This window comes from Ovis aries, chromosome 24 (genome assembly GCF_016772045.2).
Source record: "Ovis aries strain OAR_USU_Benz2616 breed Rambouillet chromosome 24, ARS-UI_Ramb_v3.0, whole genome shotgun sequence".
Taxonomy (NCBI): domain Eukaryota; kingdom Metazoa; phylum Chordata; class Mammalia; order Artiodactyla; family Bovidae; genus Ovis; species Ovis aries.
The window spans coordinates 732,132-751,406 of NC_056077.1; the positions used below are offsets into that span (position 1 = coordinate 732,132).

Sequence of the window (19,275 nt, forward strand, 5' to 3'; positions counted from 1 at the left end):
CAGAGGCCAGCAGGTCTCAGGGCCCTGAGGCCCTGCACAGGCCCAGCCCCTCTTGTTTCAGGTGGGAGAGCAAGGCCCAGAGACAGAAGGCCTCGCACGCAGCAAACCTGTCTCCTCTGCCCACTGGGGCTCCGCCTCCACGGAAACTGTGAACGTGTAACCTTCCCGAGCCTGTGTTTCCTTATCTTAAAACATGTCATCTTGAAAAATAAAACTTCTCTCACAGAGCTGTGAGGGGCAAACACCCCTCACATGAGAGTACCCAGCCCACACGACGCCCAGGACTTGGAGAACACGCAGTTCACACCAGTCAGAGCCGGTCCACAGACCTCACCTCACTCCACACAAAAGCAATCCAAGCTGGACTGTGGCCAGCTCGAAGGACCAAATGGCAAAGTTCCTAGAAAAGTAATGCAGAAGGTTCACTTCACCTCGGCCTTCAGCACAATGCTTATTCCACTTCTTAAAAACTTGAGGGAAAATTTGCACAACACAAAATTAACCATTTGAAAGTGAAGTTAATTCCACAGCATTTCATATACTTATAATGAGTGCAACCAAGGTCACACTAGTTACAGAATATTTGCATCATCCCATCCTCCCCATCCCCGCCCCCAGCCCCTGGCACACACTCATCCACTTTCTGTCTCTGGGTTTGCCTGTTCTGGACCCTTCATATAAGGGGAGTGACACCGTATATGGCTTTTCATGTCTCACTCCTTCACTCTGCGTAATACTCTCAAGGTTCATCCGTGTTCTATCAGTGCTTCATCTTTACATTGTTTTCAGTCGGTTGCATCCGACTCTTTGCGACCCCATGGACTGCAGCATGCCAGGCTGTCCTGTCCTTCATCTCCCAGAGTTCGCTCAAACTCATGCCAACTGAGTCGATGATGCCATCTAATCATCTTATCCTCTATTGTCCTTTTCTCCTGCCCTAAACCTTTCTCAGCTTCATTTTCATGTTTTAGTAAATATCTCACTGTATGGAAATACCATCATTTGTTGATCCATTCATCCATGGATGGACATTCATGTTGCTCCCACCTTTTGGCTGTTACCTATAGAAAGGCACATTTTTAAACTGAATTTTTAAACATCACTTAATTTGACTGCATTAAAATTATAAATTTCTGCTCAACCAAAAACAGCAGTAAGAGCGTGCAGGCAAAGTACAGACCTGGGGGAGATACAATATATGAAACTGACAAAGAACTTACATCCAGAATACTTTTGTAAGTATTCAGTACAGTTCAGTAGCTCAGTCATGCCTGACTCTTTGCAACCCCATGAATGCAACACGCCAGGCCTCCCTGTCCATTCAGTTCAGTTCAGTTCAGTTCAGTTCAGTCGCTCAGTCGTGTCCGACTCTTTGCGACCCCATGAATCGCAGCACGCCAGACCTCCCTGTCCATCACCAACTCCCGGAGTTCACTCAGATTCGCGTCCATCGAGTCAGTGATGCCATCCAGCCATCTCATCCTTGGTCGTCCCCTTCTCCTCCTGCCCCCAATTCCTCCGAGCATCAGACTCTTTTCCAATGAGTCAACTCTTCGAATGAGGTGGCCAAAGTACTGGAGTTTCAGCTTCAGCATCATTCCTTCCAAAGAAATCCCAGGGCTGATCTCCTTCAGAATGGACTGGTTGGATCTCCTTGCAGTCCAAGGGACTCTCAAGAGTCTTCTCCAACACTACAGTTCAAAAGCATCAATTCTTCAGCGCTCAGCCTTCTTCACAGTCCAACTCTCACATCCATACATGACTACTGGAAAAACCATAGCCTTGACTAGATGGACCTTAGTCGGCAAAGTAATGTCTCTGCTTTTGAATATGCTGTCTAGGTTGGTCATAACTTTTCTTCCAAGGAGTAAGCGTCTTTTAATTTCATGGCTGCAGTCACCATCTGCAGTAGTACTTTAAAAAATTAATTATTTATTTATGGCTGCGCTGGGTCTCCGTTGCTGCACGCCGACTTTCTCTCGTTGTGGCGAGCGGGGGCTACTCTCTGGTTGCAACACGCAGGCTTCTCACCGCTGCGGCTTCTCTTGTTGCCAAGCACGTCCTCTGGGCGTGCTGGCTCGGTAGTCACACTGTGCCGTTCAGGTTCAGCTGCGCCTCCGCGTGTGGGATCGTCCCAGACCGGGGCTCATACCATGGCCCCTGCACTGGCAGGTGAGCTCCTCACCATGGGACCACCGGGGAAGCCCCTACCTGGAATCTCTTTAAATTTCCTATAAATCAATCAGACTGGCAGCACACTAGAAAAATGGCCATGACTTGGAAACTTAACAAAAATAGGAAGTGCAAATGCAATGCGGAGGACAGCAGCTCTGTGAACAGGGACCTAGCTCAGCAGTGTCAGGAAAGTGCAAATTAAGACCACGTGAGAAGCTAGCATACACCCAGCAGAAAAGGTGAACCCTGAGACCCCGCCTCCAACCAGCTTTTAGAAGGGTGTGGAGCAAGAGGAACTCACACATCACTAGGTGAGTGCCAGGCGGTACAACTGCTCCAGAAAACATCTGCCATTAACTGCGGAAGCCGAGAACTCCATGCCCTGGACCCAGCAGCCTCCATCCTGGGGACTCACAACAGCCAAGAACTAAACAGCCCAAATGTCCATCCCTGTTACCCTGGGCAACTTGTGATATGTCCCTACCGGGAAACACAACACGGCGATGACAACTGATGCCCACAGCACCTCGGGCACGTCACAAATGTGGGTGACAGGAGATGACCCACTACACTGTTTCATGGACCTGAAAGCCAAAGGCAGGCGACACCAACTAAAGCGCCTAAGGACACACAGTAGTAGTAGTGTGAGTTGCTCAGTCGTGTCCGACTCTTTGCGACCCCCTGGACTGTAGCCCACCAAGGTCCTATGTCCGTGGAATTCTCCGGGAAAGAGTACTGCAGTGGGTAGCCATTTCCTTCTCCAGGGGATCTTCCCAACCCAGGGATAGAACTCAGGTCTCCTGCATCGCAGGCAGATTCTTTACCATCTGAGCCACAGGGAAGTCCAAGGACACATAAGTGCGTAGTAAAAGCTCACTGTAAAGCAAGAAAGTAGGTTGGGGTCACCTTTGGGGAGGACTGGGATGCTCAGTATGTGACATAATATTTTATTACGCTGTAACATACTCTTGTGCTGTATTTTACAATGAAAAAAGTAAAAAAAAAAAAAAAAAAAAAAAAGGATGCCTGCCCACACCAATGCTTTGCAGACCTTGGAAGTTTCAGAATCAAAGTGGCTTCCTGTAACTCTCTGTCCTGTGAAAGCCAAGGATGGGGGAGGTGCTGCCAAGAGGGGAGTGAGGACCGGCTCCATGGTGGGAGGCCGGGAGTCCACACTCCTCACCCCGCACACTGACTCCTGGACAAGACCCCAGACACTGTAGCTGGGGGCCTTGTCCAGGACACATCGCTCACTGAGGCCCCACTGTGCCTCCCCTACCTTGTCCAGCAGGTCAGCTCCACCCTCACCCAGGACCTCCAGACTCCCTCCCTCTGCCTGAACTTCCACTGTTCCTCAGCCCCCTCTGTCTCCATGGCTCAGTCTGTTTTCTCTGCCAGTCTGTCCATCTGTCCCTGTCTGTCTCCCTTCCTTCTCTTCTTTCTGGGGAGCTGAAGCCTCAGGATCAGACTCGCGCACCCTGACTGCAGGCCTAGATGCGGGCAGCGGCCTGGAGTCTCCTGAACCAGGGGTAAGCAGGGAGGGCAGGGATGGTCAGTTCTGGGGTGAGCTCAGAAAGGCAAAGTCACACACCTTGTGAACACCTGGGCCCAGAGGCAGAGCATGGCCAGGAGAGGTGACCACGAGTGCAAGGCCAGCAGAGGGTGGGCACACCCTAGGAGAGGGAGACCCTGTCACATGAGAAGAGGGCACAGCTGTGAAACATAAGGGGAGACCTGGAAGGGGCTTCCAGGAAGACAGACTCAGCCTCCAGGCCACGGACAGGCACTGACAGCCCCGGGAGATCCCCGCCCTCTCTGCTCAGCCCCAGAGAGGCTCCACGGGAGGCAGCACCTGCCCTCAGACCTCCACAGTCTCATCAGCCCGGTCTCAGGCGTTAAAGAACCAAGCCTCATAGCACAGTAACACTCCAAGCACAGAAGGTGCTCAGCGCTTGTTTATTCTTGTGCACATGTTTTCCAATCCGAGGGCTTGTCTGAGCCTCACAATTTTCTCTAAGAATAGTTTAGCAAAATATCTGTGATCAGAACTCTCCATGCAGGGAACGTTTCCCTCCATTCTGAAAAACTCCTAGGCTTTTGTGCAAGTAATTCTTTGACTAACTCTGACATTCAAAAACAGAGACATCACTTAGCCAACAAAGGTCCGTCTGGTCAAAGCTATGGTTTTTCCAGTGGTCATGTATGGATGTGAGAGTTGGACCATGAAGAAGACTGAGTGTGAAGGATTCATGCTTTCGACTGTGGCGCTGGAGAAGACTCTTGAGAGTCCCTTGGACTGCAAGGAGATCCAACCAGTCCATCCTAAAGGAAATCAACCCTGAATATTCACTGGAAGGACTGATGCTAGCAGAAACTCCACTACTTTCACCACTTGATGTAAACAGCCGACTCACTGGAAAAGACCCTGATGCTGGGAAAGATTGAGGTCAGGAGGAGAAGGGGACGACAGAGGAGGAGGTGGTTGGATGGCATCACCGACTCGATGACATGAGTTTGAGTCAGCTCCAGAAGATAACAAAGGACATGGAAGGCTGGTGTGCTGCAGTCCACGGCTTCACAAAGAATCAGACACAGCTGAGCAACTGAACAACAAACAAAGATTCACATGGAAAGGCAAAGGAACCAGAGTCGCCAAAATCGTTTTGGAAAAGAAGAATAATGATGGAGGAATGACATCACCCAATCTTTTAACACCTTCATTGAGATAAAATTCACATACCATACATACATACATACATACATACCACACATCCTGCCATTTTAAGTGTGCAACTTGGGACTTCCCAGTGGTTCAGACTCTGCACTTCCACTGCAGCAAGCACAGGTATGATACCTGATCAAGGAACTAAGATCCCAAATACCATGCAGGGCAGACCAAAAAAAAAAGAAAAAAAAAATCAAGTGTCCAATTCAGTGGGGTTTTGTATATTCAGAGAGTTATGTGACCATCACCACAATTTTAGAAACTTTTCATTACCTCGAAAGAACCCCCAGCCCCATTAACAGTCACAGACCCCCAACTACCCTGGCTCCAGACAGCCTAATCTACTCCTCTCTTTTTTAAGTTTTATCAGTTTATTTCTGGCTGTGCTGAGTCTTCACTGCGGCACACAGGCTTTCTCTAGTTGCAGCAAGCAGGGGCTACTCTCTAGTTGGGGTGCATGGATCTCTCGCGTGGTGGCTTCTTGTGGAGCACAGGCTCTAGGCAGCCGGGCTTCAGTAGTCCCAGCCCTCAGGCTCTGGAGTGTTAGGCTCAGGAGTTGTGGTGCCCAGGCTTAGTTGCCCCTCAGCGTGTGGAATCTTCCCAGGCCAGGGATTGAACCCATGTCCCTTGCATTGGCAGGAGCATTCTTAACCACTGGACAAGTTAACCGCTTGGGCAAGTTCCCTAATCTACTATCTGTCTCTAAGGACTTGCCTGTTCTTGACATTTATGTAAACGGAATCATACAATAGGAATTTTTTCAAGATTCATTCAGGTATCAGTACTTTCTTCCTTTTTACGACTGGCTACTACTCCACTGTCTAGATTATATACCATATTTGATTCACCTATTCATCACTTGAAGGACATTTGGGTCATTTGCACTTTTTGGCTGTTATGAATAGTGGTGCTATGAACACAGTACAAGTTTTCAAATGGATGTATTTTATTGGGTGCGTGCTATGGAAAGGAACTGCTGAGTCATATGGGAACTCTGTTTAACCTTTTGAGGAACTGCCAGGCTGTCTTCCATAGCGGCTGCACCATTTCACATTCCCATCAGCAGTCTAACGATTCTAGTTTCTCCATCTCCTTACCAACACTTGTCATTTTGTCTTTTAAAGAGAGCCATTCTATAAGCTGTAGGTAAGGTTAGGATTAGAGTTCAGGCTGAGGGTTTTGATTACAGCCATCTTAATGAGCATGATGCGCTATCTTTTTTGGTTTTGATTTGCATTTCCCTAATGAGTAATGATGCTGAGCACCTTTTCACACATTTATTGCACATTTTATGATTTCTTTAGAGGAATAGCTATTACTCTGTCCAGTTTTCAGTTAGCTGTCTCTTCTCGACTTGCAAGATTTTTTTATATTTTGGATCAGTCCCTGATCCAATATATGATTTGCAAATGTTTTCTCTCATTCTTGGGAGACTAAGTTTAAGACATGACATAAAGCTATAGTAATAAAGGCTGTGTGATTTTGGTGAAGGATAGACACATAGGTCAGTGGAATAAAAGAAAGAGTAAAGAAATAGATGTGCAGAAATATGTGCAATTAATCGTTTACAAATAAGTTAGAGAAGGCAGTTCAATAGAGAAAGTATAGTGTTTTCAACAAAGGTACTGGATAAATTGGACACTCATAGGTAAAGAGAAAATACAAACAACCCAGGACCTAAGCTTCATACCTCAAACAAAAATGATCTCAAAATAGTTCACAGACCTAAGTGTAAAACATAAACTCTGAAACACTTAGAAAAAAGTCTTTCTTAGATGAAAACACTTAGATAAAGGCTTTGTGACTTGGGATTAGGCAAACAATTCTCAGGCATGACTCTAAAAACATGAGTCCTAAAAGAAAAACTTGATAAATTAGACTTCATCAAAAAATAAAACTCTGGCTCTGCAAATGATACTATGAAGAGGATGAAATGACAAGCTACAAACTAGAAGGAAATATTTGCAAAGTGCATATCTGACAAATGATTGCATCCAGAATACATACAAACTCTCAAAATTCAACAGTAAGAAGACAAACCACCCCATTTTAAAATGGTCAAAATACCAGGAGAGATATTTCAGCGAAGAGAAAACCTGGACGGCAAACAAGAGTGTGAGAAGACGCTCCACATCACTGGCTGTCAAGGAAATGCAGACTGAAGCCAGTGTGCCGTATGGCCCCACAACATCAGAACAACCAACGTGTGGAAGTACTGACAAAGACACATGGCACCTAGGACTTCTCTCTGTTGCTGGGTGGAATGCAAAATGGTAAAGCCACTGTGGAAAACGGATTAGCAGTTTCCTACCAAGTTAAACATACACTTAGCACAGTCCTACTCCTAGATATGGTATTATCCCAGAGAAATAAAAATACATGTTTACATAAAGACCTACACAAGAATGTTCACAGCAGCTTTACTTGTAATAACCCCAAACTGGGAAAAACCCACATGTTTGAATGGGAGAATGAATGAATATTACTACAGCGGAGTACTATCCTGCAGTAAAAGGAAACCAACTACTGATACAGGCAATAACAAGCATGTATCTCAAGAATATTACGCTAAGAAGGAAGCCAGTCCTGAAAGATTACATGCTGTATGTTGACAAGCTGTATATTTCCATTTACAGGACACTGTTAAAAAAGAGAGAAGTACAGCGGTGTCAGTTTAGGGGATAGAGGGAGATGAGACTGCAAAAGGGCAGCCAGTGGGAGTTTTGGGGGTGATAGAGCTCTGTGTGTCCTGATTGTGGTTGAGGTTACACAAATCTATACATGTGTCAAAATTCACAGAGCAGCATACTAAAAAAATCAATTGTATTGTAGGTTGAAATAAAACTGAAAGGCATATCTGCCTCACTTTGTTTAAATTATGACTTGGGGAGCGACACTGCAGAACCTAAAATCACACGATATTAGAAGGATTCTCTTCTGTTTACTTGCCACTTCCCCAGATTTTCAGAAACCAGTCAGTACCTCCCTCCTCAGTTCCCACCAGGCAAGACCATGCATTGTTTTCTTGGAGGAAACCTGGGGGTCCTAGAGCCAGTGTGTGCACTGGGCAGGGGGGAGGTGTCATGTGGGTCCAGCCACAGCCCAGCCCAGCAGTAATGGGGCCAGCAGGGGCACGGGCCAGCCGGGAACCGGACAGTGTATGGGCACTCCTCTGGCTTCTCCCATTCTGGGATTCTGAGATGGACAAGTGCAGCACTGGGCTGCAAACGCAGGATGACCTCCTGGGCTGACTGGGCCCCTATCTCCCCTGGAGTCTGGTCAGGCCCAGCAAGGGTGGCCGGAGCGATAGCCCCTCACCCCACCAAGCCCACCAGGCCCTAACCGCCCGTGGTCACTGGATCCGATAAGAGAGCCACACCCACGACTCCCTCCCCTCCCCCAACGATGACCACAGAGTGGCCCCCACCCTGGCTCCACGTATATAAGTGGACCCTGGGGACTGAGCACCAGGACGCCAGTTCTCAGCGCGCCCAGCTCCCACTCAACCACCACCATGTCTCTGACCAGAGCTGAAAGGACCATCGTCGTGTCCATGTGGAGCAAGATCTCCACACAGGCGGACGTCATTGGCACCGAGACCCTGGAGAGGTGAGCACCAGGTGGGCTGGGATGGAGCCTGGAGGGGACCGTGTAGGTCAGTGAGGAGGGTGAGTGAGGAGGGTGAGTGAGGAAAGTGAGTGAGGAGGGTGAGTGAGGAGGGGTCAGTGAGGAGGGGTCAGTGAGGAGGGGTCAGTGAGGGGGTCAGTGAGGGGGTCACTGAAGATGGTCAGTGAGGAGGGTCAGTGAGCATGAGCCGGTGAGGAGTGTCTCGGTGGTCAGACGCAGGAGGAGGAGGTGATGGGGGCGGTCTGAGGGTCACCTGCGTCTCTCGGGGCCCAGCACCCGGGTCCCCACAATCACGTGGAAGGAGGGAGGCAGGGAAGGAAGCAATGACCTGGAGACTGGCGGTCAGGGTGAGGGGGCCGGGCGTACTGAGCAGCGGCTACCGCCCGCGTCGCCCAGAGCGGTCACTAAGGCGCCCGCCCGCCCGCAGGCTCTTCTCCTGCTACCCGCAGGCCAAGACCTACTTCCCGCACTTCGACCTGCACTCGGGCTCCGCGCAGCTGCGCGCGCACGGCTCCAAGGTGGTGGCCGCCGTGGGCGACGCGGTCAAGAGCATCGACAACGTGGCGAGCGCGCTGTCCAAGCTGAGCGAGCTGCACGCCTACGTGCTGCGCGTGGACCCGGTCAACTTCAAGGTGCGCGCGGGGCCCCGGGGGCGCGTTTTCGGGGCTGGGGTCCCGGGGTCCCGGGGGCGGGAGGAGGTCTCTGTGGGCGGGTCCCGGGGCGGGGCGATGTCTCCGTGGGCGGGGTTTGGGGCGGGGCGAGGCCTCGGGGCGGGGCTGCTTCTGGGGCCGGGGTCCCGGGGGCGGGACGAGGTCCCCGAGGCGGAGCTTCGTCCGGGCAGACAGCACTGACCGCTCTCCTTCCCTCCCCAGTTCCTGTCCCACTGCCTGCTGGTCACGTTGGCCTCGCACTTCCCCGCCGACTTCACGGCCGACGCGCACGCCGCCTGGGACAAGTTCCTGTCCCTCGTGTCCGGCGTCCTGACGGAGAAGTACCGCTGAGGCCGCCACAGGACCCACAGGACGGAATGGGCCCCCGGATGCTCTAAGGAGTCTCACACGCCACCCCACACCTTCCCCGAGAAGGGCCAATAAACGAATTAACGTCCACTTTGTCTCTGTGGTCACTGGGCCACTTGTGGGTGGGGGTGGCAGAGATGGAGGGAGGGTGCAGGGCCTGCCTGTGTTACACGGGAGGCCTGCAGGCATCCTTGCACTGACCCCCTCTGTTTGAGGGCAGAGATTTCCTGGGGAAATGCACTTTCTCTTCTGCAGAAAGGGCTCCTCTAGGCCCCTTGGGGATGGGGTGGGAGGCAGCACCAGAACCCAGCTGGCAACCTCTGGCTGTCTCTGGGGCTCCTGATGTATACTCTCTTCTTCTGGAATTTATACTGTTTCCTGATTTATGCCTGATTTCAGTAAGAGAGGAGTGCTGAATACATTCATTCATTCATCCACCCATTCATTGCTCCATGAAGCAATCATTCATGAGCCCATAAGAGGCCCAAGAATCTTTCTAGGCCATGAATACGACCAATTAAATCAGCAAAGCTCTTGACTGGTGGAGCTGACAGTCTAATGGGGGATACAGATCAGACACGGAAAAGGGAAAGAGGTTCAGCCTTGCTCATAACAAGAGAGATGCAAAGTAACACTAAAAATTTCACTGGGATCCATTTCCCCGCCCCCCTCTTGATAAACAAAAACACAGGACTTTGACCATACTCTGCTGGCAGCCCCCCTACAACGTGGGTGGGAGTAGAACACAGATGTATAGATCCACTGGGGCAGCTGAGTTTGCTATAGTCTGGAAAATGGTCCATAATGATTCAACGACAGAACAAACCATGAACATCCACACCACAGGGAACTGGGAAGGGAAAAAAAAAATGACAATTTCTTATGATGATTGTGACATGATAGCCAGGATTTACAGAGTTAAAAAGAAAAAGAAATGAAAAAGTAGATTGGTATATGCATAGCATGATTTTTTTTTTCTATGAGGAGGGGAAATTCAAGTATGTGTGGGCAACATGCATGTGAGTGGCTCATTGACCTCTGTGTGCCCTTGCAAGTGTTCATCTGTTTGTGGGTGTTTGCGTATTTTTGCAAAAAGCAACTATGGACAGATAAACTGGAAATGATTACAAATGGCAACGTGAATGGGGTTGAAGGCATGCTCCTCCAAGCCTAACTCTCTTCACTCTCTTGACCTTGAATCATGTTAAATCATCAAAAAGAAAATTTAAAAGAGCAAAAAATAAAAACATCAAAATAAGAAAATAAGTTACATGAAACTGGTTGAGGATGTAGTAATCTAACGATCAGGAAAAAAGAACTATTCCAAGTGACTTGTGAACATAGTACCTTGGCTATGCAAAGAATCTCTAATATTCAGTAACTTATTGTTATTACAACACAGATACTGTGAGTTCATAATCTTGTATTCTAAAACATTTTCAAACTGTCAAAAAAAACTGCAAAAATAAGACAAAGATGGAGAAATAGGAGTGACTGCTAGTGGGTATGGGGTTTCTTCAGGGGATGATGGAAATATCCTAAAATTGTAATAGTTGCACAATTCTGTGAATGTATTAAAAATGAACTGTTATGTTTTAAGTGGGTGAATTGGATGGCATGGGAATTATATCTCAGTCAGTCAGTTCAGTTCAGTTGCTCAGTCGTGTCCGACTCTTTGCGATACCATGGACTGTAGCACGCCAGGTCTCCCTGTCCATCATCAACTCCCAGAGTTTACTCAAACTCTGGTCCATTGAGTCAGTGATGCCATCCAACTGCCTCATCCTCTGTCATCGCCTTCTCCTCCCAACTTCAATCTTTCCCAGCATCAGGGTCTTTTCAAATGACTCAGTTCTTCGCAGAAGGTGGCCAAAGTATTGGAGTTTCAGCTTCAACATCAGTCCTTTCAATGAATATTCAGGTCTGATTTCCTTTAGGATGGACAGGTTGGATCTCCTTGCAGTCTGAGGGACTCTCAAGAGTCTTCTCCACCATCACAGTTCAAAAGCATCAATTCTTCGGTGCTCAGCTTTCTTTATAGTCCAACTCTCACATCCATACATGACTACTGGAAAAACCATAGCCTTGATTAGATGGACCTTTGTTGGCAAAGTAATGTCTCTGCTTTTTAATGTTCTGTCTAGGTTGGTCATAGCTTTTCTTCCAAGGAGCACACGTCTTTTAATTTCAGGGCTGCAGTCACCATCTGCAGTGATTTTGGAGCCCCCAAAATAAAGTCTATCACTGTTTCCACTGTTTTCCCTTCTATTTGCCATGAAGTGATGGGACCAGATGCCATGATCTTCGTTTTCTGAATGTTGAGCTTTAAGCCAACTTTTTCACTCTCTTCTTTCACTTTTATCAAGAGGCTCTTTAGTTCCTCTTCGCTTTCTGCCATAATAAACCTGCAAAGTATGCTAATAAACTTCCAAATACTCATCAAGATTCCCCAGTTTACAACTTGTCTTCACTTGCTCTTTCTTTCTGAGTCACTTGAGAGTAGAATGCAGGCATGACTCCCTTTAATACTCTCAGCATCCCTAAACACCTGTAGATTTCCTAAAGTCAACAAGAACACTTACCTGCATAGCCAGAGAACTACCACCAAAATCACGAGATTGTGAAATGAAAGTTGCTGAGTCATGTCCAACTCTTTGCAGTCCCGTGGACTGTAGCTTGCCAGACTCCTCTGTCCATGGAATTCTCCAGGCCAGAATACTGGAGTGGGTTGCTGTTTCCTTCTCCAGGGAATCTTCCTGAGCCCAGAACCAAACCCAGGTCTCCTGAATTGCAGGTGGATTCTTTACCACCTGAGCCTCTGGGGCACCTGCATAGGCAGAGAACTACCACCAAAGTCAGGATTAACACCAGTCCAAATCCATCAACACAGATCTCATCACACGCTGTCTTTCCCAAGAATGGCCTTTACTTGTCAACATCAAACTTCTCATTTAGTCTTCAGCCTGGCTCTTCAGTCTCTCTTTGCATGATCTTCATATTTTTGTGGACGTTTTGGGATTTTCAAAAAATATTTGCTATTTTATTTATTTGGTTTTTAGTTGCGGCATGTGGGATCTAGTTCCCTGATCAGAGATCAAACCTGGGCCCCCTGAACTGGGAGTGCAGAGTCTTAGTCACTGGACCAATTTAGGGAAGTCCCTGAATTGTGTGTGTGGGGGGGGGTTCTTCAGTGTCTTAATATGAAAAGAGTTGAGTATGACATTGTCAGACAGAAAAATTAATATTTTTCTGAATAAAAGCCCCAAGTCAGGATACATGCACAGCAGATACATGCACACCAGGCTCCCAGCACTTGTGTATAATTAAAGAAGAAATTTTTAACTTAAAAAAGTCAGTAACAGAGGATACAGATGAAAAAAGGCAGCAATAACACCAACACTGGAAAAGTGGGAAAGGGAGCAAGAGTCTCTTGGGGGCTTGCCCCAACTGGAGAGCTGATCGGTCTCAGGGAACTTCAACATTCGGATGGACTCGAAATGCAAACCTAATCTCTCCAATCAGGGTCTTGTCAGAACCAGTAATCCTTTTCCCTGAGACCCTATATAAAGAACTCTAGTCCTCTCATGACAGGAAGCCTAAGCAAAGAACCCTCATTTTTGACACCACTTGGGATAGATATCGGGCCCCAGCAAACAAACCACCACCTCCCAGACAGAAGCCCAGGAAAGTTGCCGTCCTCAAGAAGCTGCTTCAGGCTCTAAGATTTGGGAAATCTACACCAGCTGCTAGCTTAGCTTCTGGGGAAGATGCTGGGGTTCCATGGAAAATAAGTGCAGAGCGTTCTGACACTCTTTCTGACCACTGAGGGACCTAGAAAATGACCCACTCCCACCCTTCAGGGAGTAACCTGGCCATGGCAAGTCTCTCCCAGCCCTCAAGCCACCAAACCTGCAAAACTAACCCAGAAAGTAGCAAGGGCCTGGGGAGGCAGAACTGCTGGCCCAGCCCATACTGCCTTACCTACTGGTGAGCAAAGACCGGCAGCTAGAATGGGGAGCCACAAAGGAGGAGGTCTAGGCAACAGGATCCCCCAACTACCCCACGGCTTTCTCCTGACTCTGAAGCAGCCACGATGGCGGGCCCAGAAAACCCACACACCTCACTCCACACGACAGACAGCTTAGACCTCAGAATCACTGCCACGAAGAGCAACAAGGTCTCTCTGTGTTGAAAGTACAACAAAGGAAACTCAAGAAAACTGGGAATGGACCTGGAGAAAATAAAAGCTTTGAGGTCCCTGTCACCTTCCCCGAAAGGAAAAAGTTCATGCAAGTAGGAAAGTCAGGGTCTTTCCCTGCTTTGTGTTCCTGGCTAAACTCAAGACTAAGAAAATCCCCTGGACTTGCAGCATCAGTAAGTATCCAAGTGCCCCACCAGCACACGCCGCCCCCCACCAAGGTTAGCCTCTGGCATGTGAAATGCCCAAGAAATTGCCTTCTAGTCCAATCCCCACTGACCTCAACCCAACGCAAAGGGCATATCTGCCTGTGGTTCCCACCTCTCCTCAGAGAAGAGGATCCTAGCAGAGCCTTCAAGGTACAGTCAGGTGCCAAGGAACACAATGCCACACCATCTATCAGGCCAGGGCATGGACAGCCAGCTTCAGATCAAAGAGAGAGAGGCTTAGTGTAATAACCAGTGTCATTACAGCAGGAAAATAGAGGGCAAGTGGTGAGGGGCTCCCATGGGCACACCTTCCCGGGGACGCAGTTCCTGTCAGTTGCCTCCTCCTGCAGGAACACGTGTAGGCAGCGTTCGTTCTGAGCTAGTGGATGCCCAGCATCCATCCAATTTCTTAGCAATTCTGCTAATAAACTGTTTTAGGCCCTACCTCCTTTCTTCAATAAAGGACTCCTCAAAGACTCTTTCGTTTCCTCGAAAAGGGAGCTGCTATTTCAAGACTTTCCCATGCAGTGGTGGGACTATTAATACCATCGTTCTCTCTTGCTCCAGCTCATTTTTTAGCCACTCAAAGTTACTGCAGCACCGTCATACACAGGACTCCTTCAGTTGAAAACAGGTAGTTTTGTCCACATGTAAATCTCGAAGGTGGGTGAAGCAAGCACGGCCCAGGCCTACCGTCTGTGGATTAAAGATGCTGATATCCAGAAAGTTACTTGGCAGCCTATAAGCGTTGGTCAGTTCCTGCAGCTTCGCGTTAAGGCTCCAGGTGTTAGCTACTGCCAAGTCTGACATCTTTCCAAAGGAGAGACCTGGACTGGGGGCTTCATTGTGGTTTTGATTTGCATTTCACAAACAAGTCGTGAAGTTGAGCATCTTTTCATGTATTATTCTTTTGGGGGGGGTGGATAAAGTCTATTCAAGTCCCTTGTGCATTTTTCATTGGGTTGTTTCTTTTTGTTGTTGAGTTGTAAGAGTTATTTCTAAATTCTGGATACAGTTCTTTATCAGCTATGTGGTTTGCAAATATTTTCTTCCATTCTGTGAGTTGCCCTTTCACTGCCAATAGCTTTTAACCTGACCCAATCAAGTCTTTTGATTTGACTTCCAGGGTACAGGAAACACACGGACAAAGCAACCAGCTAAATAACACTGCAGGGAAACTACCGGAGCAACCCCAAAATGAAATATTCTGCAAGTCAGTAGGCCTGAACTGTTCTGCAGTCATTGATAAGGAACAGTGGGTATGGGGTGGAGAGCTTCTGGAAGAAAAAAATGAATAGGCAACTGAAAGCTACATAAGAACCCGGGTCGGATCCCAACCTGAGCAAGCTGAACAAATGTGGGGGGTGAACAGGGAATTTCAACGCAAAGGGAAGTTCACGTAGATTGAGGATAGGCTTGTGGTTATTTATATAGAAAGTGAAGTCGCTCAGTCGTGTCTGACTCTTTGCGACCCCATGGACTGTAACCTACCAGGCTCCTCCCTGCATGGGATTCTCCAGGCAAGAGTATTAGAGTGGGTGGCCATTTTCCTTCTCCAGGGGATCTTCCTGACCCAGGGGTCGAACCCTGGTCTCCCGAGTTCCAGGCAGATGCTTTAACCTCTGAGCCACCAGGGAAGCCCATTTATATAGAAGGATCTCCTTATTCTAGGAGATTTGTGCTCAAGTTTACACAGAGACATGATGTCATCACACATGTCCACAGTGTTTAGAAGAAAAATAAAACACATTGAGACACATCCCCATATACACTGACAACACAGATGTTAGCGATGATTGGTCTGGGTGGAGGGAGCCCAGCGGCTCAGCTTGCTGTTGGTGATGTGTTAGACCTGACCTCAGCGCGCTCCCCGCCTGTCACTCCACCCCGCCGCTGGCCTCCTTTTCGTCTCCCAGAAGATGACTGAGGCCTGGGCCCTCTCAGGGCCCTTGCACCTGGCGTCACTCACTCTCTTCCCCAAGCATCTTGTGGTTGATTCTCCCAGCTCCTTCAAATACTCGCTCAGAATCCCCATCTCAGCACCATCTTCCCCACCGCCTTATCTAAAAGTATAACCCCTCTGAGCTCCACGAACAGCACTTCCCTGCTCTCTCCTTTCTGATGGCAATGCCATCTGTCTCTCTCCAGCCAGAGACCACCTGGAACACAGCCATGGCCAGAGTTGGGTCTGTTAACTCACGGCCACAGAGAAGACCACGGCCGTGGGGAGCCCTGCATCTGGGTCAGAGGACTGAGCCTGGGCTCAAGGAAGCAGGCTAGCCCTGGACTCAGTAAGTCTCATCTAGAAGATAAGCGATACTGTGACTGCCAGTGAAGCAGCAGCCGCACATCAGCCAGGATGGGGGCCGTTGGGATGTCCTCTTGGTGGGAGTGGCCCCTGTTTTCTCTGTCTGGACAGTGCTTTTCTGCCTAGAGCATCGCAGTTACAGTGGCCAAGTCTGATGTCATATTCCACAGGAATGCACAAGCGTCATGGAGAAAACCCAGGCGTCCGGGGAAGCCCTTCTTCTCATGGCATGTTTACCTGCTGCCCTCGTCCTGTTCTGCACACCTTCCTCAGCAGGAGTGTCTTCTTGTCCTGGGCTGAGCACCCAGCAGTTAGCTGGTCTGGCACTAGTTAGAAGGTCATACATCACCCATGAGGAATGCATGGAGCTTCTGGGCCTTCACAAGCTTGCCCAAGGCAGCGCCTGCTGCTCGCCTGCCGTTAGGGTCTGGTCAGGGCTGCAGACCCTCTCTTAAGGGAGATGCCTCCTTCCCTTCCTCCAGGGAGGACTCTGACCAGAGGGACTGCTGCCCAAAAGCGTGGCTATGGGGTGTGGACCCATGCACCTCACTGTCCTGGAGCTCCTAGGAGCTGGGTCTCGGGCCTCAGCGGAGGGGAGCGGCCTGAGTGTGAGGAGTCTCTCCCCTGAGGCTCGGGCCTCAGCCCCAGTGAACTTTGTGACCACAGCTGCCTCCCCGCTCTCTAGGCCTCAGCTTCCCCATGGGGCCAGGAGCCCCTGGGAACCCTTCACGTTCTGAAGAACCGGCACCGTTTGCACTGGTGGGCCTGCTGTTCTGTGGGGACAGGAGCCAGCCCCCTCATCCACCATCAGGCAGGCCAGCCATCCTTGATGCCCAGCCCTGAGCTCAGCTCACCCGCGAGGCAGGGCAGGCAGCGGCATTCATTCAGGGAGACGGTGGTTAGCGCACGCATGGCACTGAGGCACAAAGACCCCTGGGTCACTAGATAGTTCTTTACGGGGAGCCAGCTTTGGGCTCCTGACTGTCCAGGCTTCACAGACCAGGAAACAAAACCAAAACAAAATTCCCTCCCTTTCTGAGCTTATATTCTAGTGGGTAATAAACACCTGTTTTTCTGTGGAAAAAAAGAAAAGTGTAGCAAGCTGGAGACTGGACAGGCCAGGTGGGGGAGTTGCAATTTTAAATGGGGTGGTCAGTGTGGGCCTAGTAACACGGTGACATCTGAAGGAGGACCTTCCCGGAGGGAGGCCTGGGGAGGATGGAGCAGGCTAGAAGGAGGCAGCGCGGGGCCTGGAGGAGGACAGAGGAGGGAGGCAGAGCTCGGGGCAGGGAGCCTTCCCTCACGGAAGGTCGGAAGCCACAGCAGGGCTCAGGGGTGAGAAATGAGGGTCGGACAGGCCTGGGGTCGCTGGTCTGAACCTCAGGAAGGAAGGATGGAGCAGCTATCTCCAGGAGGGATGGGAGGCAGGGGAGGGGATGTGAGCCTGAGCAAGGGGTGGGGGTGTCTCCAGGGCATAGGTGGAGGTCGGTGCCACCAGGGGGACTAAGGGCAGACAGAGGGCAGTTAGGATGGGGACGGAGCCAGGGCCCTCGCCCCCCTCCATTAAAATCAACTCCCTAGACAAAAGTTTGTGGGGTCAGGACACAGACTACCCAGGAGAAGAAAGAAAGGCAAGAAAACAGTGGGGCGAAGCGCGTCTGAGCACCACCTGACAAAGGCTGAGAGAAGGAGCAGTCAGCCATGGCCCCAGCCCAGAAGGAGGGCTCTTCCCCCCTGCCCTCAGGCCCTCCCTGGATTCATCCCTGCCTTTTGGCCTTTCAGCCCCCTGCCCCGGCCTGAGTTTCTGGGGGCTGAAGGTGGCAGTTCCAGGCTGGGGTCCTGCAACCAGGTTCTAATCCAGTCTGACTTACTTTGCCTGCTCCTTCCCCCGTCACCTCCCACACCCACACAGTCCACTGCGTCCCTGCTTACACCTGGTACCCTCCATTCTGGCTGGAGACCCCCGTGCTGGGGAATTCCCAAGATGAGGGGCTGGCAGCCTCCTGTGGTCCCTGCCCTCTCCAGCCTGGAGCCCAAACGTCACCCCTGTCCCCACTGATCCCAGTCCTGGACCAGAAAGGAAATGGTTTCTGCTGAACTTGACCTCCTCACAGTGACCGCCACCACACCGGGCTGCGAAGGATGCTCACAGGGAGGCTCAGGTGGTTAAGCTTGGGACTGAAGTCTAAGCTTCAGAGTGAGCTTCCCAGACAGTTGGTTCAAGTTCACCCTCAGGGCCAGCTGTGCTGGGCACACTCTTGCTGGACCGAGAGACTAACAGTGAAGAGAAAAGCATCAGTACACTGGAGGCAGTTCAGGGAAGTCAGCTAAACAAAGAAATACACAAGGGTGAGTGGTGACCCAGGAGTCTGTGTTCTTCCTCTGTGTTGTCGGTAGGAACAGGAATCCTGACCGTTAGGGAGCCTCTGAGGACAGGACGCTGGCGGGGCCCCTGGAGCGGGCGGGGAGCGGCCCTGCGCATGCGCTGTCCGGGCGCGGGGTTGTCACCCCACCGATGGCTCACTCCCAGGAAATGGATAAAGAAGGGTCACCTGCACAGGTGAGGAGGACAGAAGGGAGCTTTCGCTTTTTAAGCTGTGCTTTTTCCAGGGCTGCTGTTGCAAATAATATGTATAATTTGAAAATTCTTAAAATATTAATTGAAATACATGCAGAAAACATGTGTTAAAGAAAATGTAGAAAGAAGACCCTGAGTGTGTGCGGACAGGGCATATGTGTCTGGAGACTGATTGTATGTGTGTAAAAAAAAAACAAGTTACAAAAATACACTCTGAATCCATTTGAACACTGAAAAGGAATAAACAGATTCTAACTGTCATGTGGGAAAATGCTCATCCACCCCAGGTAATAAAACCAGCCAGCACGTGAACATGGGCTCCCTTGGCACAGCGCTGTGGATGGGGTGTTGAAGGGGGTCAGCCCTTTCTCTAAGCACCCCTGCTGCTTCCTCTGTGGCAGTGGACAAGGGGTTGGGGGAACACATGAGAGGAGCA

At 49.8% G+C, this 19,275-nt stretch overlaps 1 protein-coding gene and 1 pseudogene across 1 annotated transcript; one reads left to right on the plus strand and one right to left on the minus strand.

The window, feature by feature from the left end:
- The first annotated feature begins 8,369 nt into the window (after positions 1 to 8,369).
- Positions 8,370 to 9,636, plus strand: LOC101120884 (hemoglobin subunit zeta). The gene is made up of 3 exons (XM_015103973.4): positions 8,370 to 8,509; positions 8,955 to 9,159; positions 9,400 to 9,636. The coding sequence occupies exons 1-3, from the start codon at positions 8,415 to 8,417 to the stop codon at positions 9,526 to 9,528; spliced, it is 429 nt and encodes a 142-aa protein (XP_014959459.2). The 5' UTR covers positions 8,370 to 8,414; the 3' UTR covers positions 9,529 to 9,636.
- Positions 9,637 to 10,063: 427 nt separating this feature from the next.
- On the minus strand, positions 10,064 to 15,039 carry LOC114110652 (sorting nexin-12-like; annotated as a pseudogene).
- Positions 15,040 to 19,275: the final 4,236 nt, after the last annotated feature.